This window comes from Merops nubicus, unplaced genomic scaffold (assembly GCF_000691845.1).
Source record: "Merops nubicus isolate BGI_N331 unplaced genomic scaffold, ASM69184v1 scaffold15047, whole genome shotgun sequence".
NCBI classification, from domain to species: Eukaryota; Metazoa; Chordata; class Aves; order Coraciiformes; family Meropidae; genus Merops; species Merops nubicus.
In genome coordinates this window covers 35,625-42,872 of record NW_008621100.1, presented here as the reverse complement: position 1 = coordinate 42,872, position 7,248 = coordinate 35,625, and the positions used below count along the sequence as shown (strand labels likewise).

General features: G+C 43.1%; 1 protein-coding gene across 1 annotated transcript; it reads left to right on the top strand.

Moving 5' to 3' along the window:
- The first annotated feature begins 5,340 nt into the window (after positions 1–5,340).
- On the top strand, positions 5,341–6,927 carry CHRM5 (cholinergic receptor, muscarinic 5). Its single transcript, XM_008944348.1, has one exon. The coding sequence runs from the start codon at positions 5,341–5,343 to the stop codon at positions 6,925–6,927; it is 1,587 nt and encodes a 528-aa protein (XP_008942596.1).
- Positions 6,928–7,248: the final 321 nt, after the last annotated feature.

Below are 7,248 nucleotides of genomic sequence, written 5' to 3'. Positions count from 1 at the left end.
GGCTCCCCCTGCCTGCCCGCGCAGGGGTCCCACGCTGTGCTCCGCTCCTCCGGGCAGAACCCCGGCCTGGGTCGCGGGAGCGTTTGCTCCTGTGTAAGGAGTGAAGAGCAAACAGCTTTCCATACGTGTTTTGAATAAGCCGAAATAAATTTAATGTTTAAAAAGATCACTCTTGGCTAAAGCCATAGGAGTCATAGAATCATTTAGGTTGTAAAAGACCTGTAAGATCATTGAGTCCAACTGTTAACCCAGCGCAGCTAAGCCCACCAAGAAACTATGTGCCTAAGTCTTAAATATCTCCAGGGATGGTAATTGAAACACTTCCCCTTAGGAGCCTATTCCAGTGCTTGATAATTGTCTCAGTGAATAAATATTACCTAATGTCCAATGTAAACCTCCTCTGGCGCAGCTTGAGGCTATTTCCTCTTGCCCTATCACTTGTTACTTTCCCACCTTGTTACAACCTCCTTTTCAGGTAAGTTGTAGCAAGTGATAAGGGCTCCCCTGAGCCTCCTTTTCTCCAGGCTAAACACCCCCAGCTCCATCAGTCACTCTTCATAAGACTTGTGCTCTAGGCCCTTCACCAGATTCGTTGCCCCTTGCTCCAGGACCTCAATGTCCTTGAGTGATGGTCCCCAAACTGAACCCAGTGTTTGAGGTGCAACCTCACTGGTGCCGACTACAGGGGCACCATCACTCTCTTAGTCCTGCTGGCCACACCATTTTTGATACAGGCCAGGATGCCGTTTGCCTTCTTGGCCACCTGGGCACAGTGCCGGCTTTATTCAGATAGCTGTCAACCAACACCCCCAGGTCCTTTTCCACTGGGCAGCTTTCCAGCCACTCTTCCCCAAGCCTGTAGCGTTGCATGGGGCTGTCGTGACCCAAGTGCAGGACCCAAAGTTAGCGTTCTATAACGAAGGAGGGAAAAGGCAACTGGGCTGTGGCGGACATGCTGTTGCATGCAATCCTCTGCAATGTGAAGTGCATGAGGCGACTCCACAGCCTCTTGAGAAGCGTCTTGCTCTGAGGACAAAGAGCATGGACGCAGGAACAGCTTTGTGCCATAGAGCTAGGCTGGTTTGTCCTGCTCTGCTTGAACTAGGCAGGCATCTGTCCTTCATCAGGGAAGTTCACCAGTTCCTTAACAGCAGGCTTGTCTTATCGCTCTTGAGCACACAGCTTGTCATTTGACAACACACTAACATCAATCTGGTTCTGAAGGGCTTTTCAACCCAGCAGTTACAGCAAAATGTAACCAAAATTTCTGTACTGTGAAATCATGGCCTGTAGTTCTCTGCACTACTACCTGTGGTAAGGGCTGCTTAGTTCCAGGGCATAGTGTGCAGCAAATCAGTAAATTAGCTTAGCATGACTCCAGCGCAAGACAAGCAAATAAATCAACTCACGGGGAGCAGCCCTGGCAGCACGTTGCAAAGGCATCTAAACGATTCCTTGTGCAGCCAGCACGGGTCTGGCAGACCCAGTGCTGAACTAGAGCTAATAAAACCTGCCGAACCCAAGCTGTGCCTGCATCTGTGGTGCAATTAATCTGTGACATGAACAATCTGCCTGCAGATAGCTGTAAGCTGACTATATGTACAAATTTAACATCTCACATTAATTCAGACTTACAGATAGATTGAAAAAATTATCACTAGTATTTGGCAACAAATAGTGAATATCATTACAACACACAAGCGTGAAGTTCATGCATCAATAATAATGAGGCAGATAGCGAAGTCATGATACTGTACATATGCACTTTGATTTTGTAATTTAGTTTTGATCTCCCTATTATTATCATCTCTTATGATAGACAATTAACATAAATTATGTTACCATAGCACTCAGAAGTCCCATTCACAGGCGCTATTGCCTTGAGTGATACACAAAGAGGGACAGAAAGTACCAAAAAGTACACCACGAAGTATTAACAGAGACCTATGAGACAAAAGCTGATAGGCTATGAATAGTTGACAAGAATGGTCAACATGCCAGGAAGAGCTTAGCTACTGTCATTTTTTATAGGCATCACAGTAAAGTAGCCTATTAGAGAGGGGAGGCTTTACATGATGATAATGGGAGTGCTTTTTATTTAGAAATTAATTATAGTTTCTATACCATATTACAAGTGTTCCTCCCGCCCATGTCAGTTCAAGCCAAGAACAATTGTGTCAGGAGAACAATTTCTGCTTCTCTTGTTGCTCTGAAGTCTGCTGTCCTCATGGGGTAGCTTCAGCAGTCTTGCCTGCTAAATCCTAACATTAGGGAGCATAAGTGACCTAAGGGGGACACACTTTCTTCCTATAGCAAAAGAAAAAAGTATTTCAGGCCACAACATCTAGGCAATAGCTAGTCTCCCGTCTTCTGAGAAAATTGTCATCTTCTGGCAAACAAAGTCAGGAAGTTCAAACAATCTCCTATTATCATCCTAAGTGGCTGCTCAACCCCAGGTGTTAGGCAAATGTAGAAGGTAGTAGAGGTTTATCCATGTGCCTGGCATTCACATGGCTGGTGCCATTTTCAGACCATATCTAGCCTTTGCTGAAACCTTCCAGTTTACAAAAAAGTTGTTAGCTGTCAAGGCCTGGAGCGCAGCCCCCTTCTAGGAGCACCACTGGCTATGTTAGAATTTAGCTGTCTGAGTCCGAGGTCAGCTGCTCTGATGATAAGACCCCTCGTGAAGAAAGGTAGAAGTGAGACCATCCCTCTCTTTTCCCTTGGGGACTGCTTTTAAGCTGAGGCTGTACCTCTAGCCCTTGACTGTTCTACATCACATCTGGGCAGCAGCTATGTTTATACCTGGTCTCCCACCTCCTTGATCTTGACTCTGATTCTGACTCGATCTCAGACCTGTCTCATCACTACAGACTTGCTGTGTGATCATGGGACTATGTCTGACCCTGATCACTGTCTTTGGCCATGAGCACGAACCAAATATGCTACTCCACCTCCTGCTTCATCTGGTGAAGTCTCTGCTCCCACATGCTGTGGTATCATGCTCCACCCATGGCTCACATTCCCTTGCAAAGCAGCTGGCCCTTGCTGCCCCCTGACATTGCCACTCAAAACCCATTACTGCACTGCCACAATTAAAAGTTTAATCACATGGAGCTCTTGACATGCAAAACAAATTGTGCCAACTGTCCACAGGGAAAACATCATAGTCTTCTCATCTGTGCTATCTGAGGTAGCAGAGACACAGATTCATCTCCCACAGCTCAGCCACCTATCACAGCCATGCAGCTGCTCCACACACCTTTTTTTTCCCCAGAAAATTAATTCCCGCACTTAAAGGTTATGTGAAGATTTGCCAAACCAGCCAGCCATCAGGACAGCTCTGTCTTGGGGGAAGTCTTTGCAGAATGCAGAACCAGGACGAAACGTCTTTCCTCGCATGGGACTCATTAGGACTGCTGTGGCACTTTAACTCTTCTTGGCTGCTCAGCTGTTCCAGAGGCTCTAGGAAGCCAAGTGTACAGGTGGTCGACATGCATATGCTATGATGTTTATGAACTAGAATCCTATAGAGTTAGATTCAGTGTTGTTGTGCATAAACAGAATATAGACACACAGATGGAGGAGAACCATTTTGAGTAGTACAATAGAAGATGGTCTCAGTACATTAGGAAACCTGCCATTGTCAAATTTCATCACCAGAAGTGATAATCACGAGGGAGGGTTTGAAGCAGAAAGACAATACACTTCTGTGTAGATCTGGGAGACCTGGGATGAAAGTGAAGGAAAATATGAAAGCAAATAAGAAGACAATGAAAGAAAATAAGGAGCTTTTCTAAAACTTCAGCCAATGTCTATAAAATATTGATGTATTCAGCTGATGAGAGACAGGACTCAACTACTCAGTACAAAAGACAGATGATGACATGGAAAAGGGATAGGCTGTGAAAGCTTACCATTAATAAAAGACAATTGCCAAGACCAAAATAAAAAATGTTCTGAGAGTTAGGATGAAAGATGAAAACACAGAAAAGTGGTGTGGATGGATTAGGAGGGTCATATAATAGAGATCTGATGCAGGTAGAATCCTAAAGATAGAGATTTGGACTTTAACAGGTGATTTATGTGATAAGTCTAGCTGAACATGTGTCTGCTTTGAAAAAAAGGGATTGTCTTAAAGATTTTATACTGGTGAGATGCCTAATAAACAAAGTGGTACTAATTTATCTTCCATTTCTGGCTTGAAAAACTAGCTACTGCTTGACTATTCCAAAATTACACAGTCTAGCAAGATTAAGCATCAAACAAGTGATTTGCATCATCAAGTGTGATGGAATGACTCAAAAACCAGCAGATATTTGTGAAAGAAACAAAATGCCTAATTCAGACATGCATTCACTGGACAAGAAGACAGCAGTGAAGAATGTAAAAAGGGATTTCAGAGGCATATATGAATAACAGAGTGACAGTGGTGCGCTTTCCACCCTTCGCTGCTTATGCAAGCATTAAATTGGTTTTGTTGCACTGTTTGTCACTGTGGTCATCCATTGCTGCTTCCTCTTCCATTTACTCCTTTTCCACCCCACCATTCACTTGCCCAAACTACCCAAACTGCACTTTCGTGCCTCACCCAATCAACCTCCTGTGTCCCAAGTTCTCCCAACAAGGAAAAGTTTTTCCTGTCTTAACTTATTTTTCCAAAAATATTTTCTTGGCCTTGCCTGCTTCCTTAACTCAAATATTCCCCCTCAATTCCTCCAAGCAATTCTAACACCTGTTTCCCACTGCCACCATGCTAGTGTGGTTCCTAACTCTCCATGCATCCTTGGTTTCCTCTTTTTCTCGTTCTGTTGGTGACTTCTCCAGATTTTGCAAAAATAATTTCTGAAATTTTGACATGCACATAGTACATTTTGACATTCTACATAGTACCATAGGAGGCAACACAGTGACTCACTGTCTTACTGCATTGCAAAACTTGAAATGTCTGTCCTTAAGAATATGTAGTATCTTCTAAGGTATTCAAAATATAAGAGCTGGTATGATTGACTGTCTTAAGAAATAATAATTGTCTTGATTGCTTTTAGAAATGTCATTAGATGCCAGAGTACCTTGTCCCAGAATATACATTTACGTGTTTCAGTTATGTTTGCAATGGTAGTAACAATAACCAAAATACAAAAAGAGAGCACAAATAATCTGATAGACTGTTTTACAAGTGTTTTATGGTAATTTAATGGAATTTTCTGCTATTTAATGAGCTGCTTTCTTTTTCTGTTTTTAACTTGGATCTTTACAGCTGTCTCCAAAAGAATATTTTTGAGTACAGAAAGCAATATGCAACAGTGCTAAGCTCCTGATGACAATACACCAAGAAGAATGGAAGTAAATTTATTCAGCAATTCGACTGTTGTAAACAGTTCATCCATCAACCATAAGCAGTTAGAAGGGCATAGCCTCTGGGAAGTCATTACTATTGCCACTGTAACTGCAATTGTAAGCTTAATAACCATTGTGGGAAATATTCTTGTCATGATATCCTTCAAGGTTAACAGTCAACTCAAAACTGTCAACAACTATTACTTGCTCAGCCTTGCCTGTGCAGATCTCATCATTGGAATATTTTCTATGAACCTTTATACGTCCTATATACTCATAGGCCATTGGTCTCTTGGAAGCCTTGCCTGCGACCTGTGGCTAGCTCTGGACTATGTAGCTAGCAATGCCTCAGTAATGAACCTCCTAGTCATCAGTTTTGACAGATATTTTTCCATCACAAGGCCTTTAACTTACAGGGCCAAACGCACGCCTAAAAGAGCTGGCATCATGATTGGTCTGGCTTGGCTGATTTCCTTTGTGTTGTGGGCACCTGCAATCTTGTGCTGGCAGTATTTTGTGGGTGAACGAACAGTACCCCCTGAAGAGTGCCAGATACAGTTTTTATATGAGCCCATTATCACCTTTGGTACTGCAATTGCTGCGTTTTACATTCCGGTGTCCGTGATGACCATTCTGTATTGCCGCATCTACAAAGAGACGGAGAAACGTACCAAGGACCTTGCTGAACTGCAGGGTTCGGAGTCTGTGGCAGAGTTTGAGATGATAAAGCCTCAGAAGGCTCTCCTGAAGTCGTGCTTCAGTTGCAAACAACAAAACTTAGTCAAAAGAGAGAGGTGTCAAGCTTCCTGGTCTTCATCTAGTCGGAGTACATCAGCTACGGTGAAAGCCTCCCAGACAGTGAGCACTTGCAACGACTGGGCCAAGGCCGACCAGTTAACCACCTGCAGCAGCTACGCGTCTTCGGAAGAGGAGGATAAACTGGCCACTGATTCCGTTTTCCAAGTAGCTTACAAAAGTCCATCTGAAGGTAAGGCAGAAGACTTTAATGAGAGTACGGACGTTGTTGTCAAAGACCAACCTGAAGAAAATGATTTTGAGAACCAGAAATACTTTTTGTCACCTGCCAAAAGCCAAGTAGAAAAAAGTAAAAAATGTGTGGCCTATAAATTCCGGTTGGTGGTTAAGGCTGATGGCACCCAGGAAGCCAACAATGGTTGCCGTAAGGTAAAAATAACTCCTTGTTCTGCTGCTCTGTCAAAGGATCCTTCCATCAAAAGCACGGATCCAAATATAAATAACCAAATCACCAAAAGGAAACGGATGGTTCTTATAAAGGAGCGCAAAGCAGCACAGACTTTAAGTGCCATTCTTTTGGCTTTTATCATCACATGGACTCCCTACAATATCATGGTTTTGATCTCCACATTCTGCTCTGACTGCATTCCTCTGACACTGTGGCACCTTGGATATTGGCTATGCTACGTGAACAGCACTGTTAACCCCATTTGTTATGCCCTCTGCAACAAAACTTTCAGGAAAACTTTTAAGATGCTGCTTTTCTGCCAGTGGAAAAAGAAAAAAGTGGAAGAGAAGCTATACTGGCAGGGCAACACCAGATTGCCATAATTGCTCTTGTATAAGGGATAAGGGGGAAAATAGATATTGATGTAACCTAGTAAATTGACTGTAATTCTGTCTTTTCGAAGCTGTTGCTTTATATGTCTAGGGATTAAAAAAAAATCTGCAGAAAAGTAAAGTTTTGCATGAGAGTAGTGTCCTTGGGATAAAAAAGTAAGTCGCTGCTGTGAGCAACACAGGGTGGGTTTGACTATGCAGTAGATCTGCATTAAAGTTACTGTGTTTGGGGTCTTCTGTCCTTTCTTTCAGCCTGAGAATATGTAGAGTAAATTATAAACTACTAGAAATCATAGTGGGACGGTCATCCAG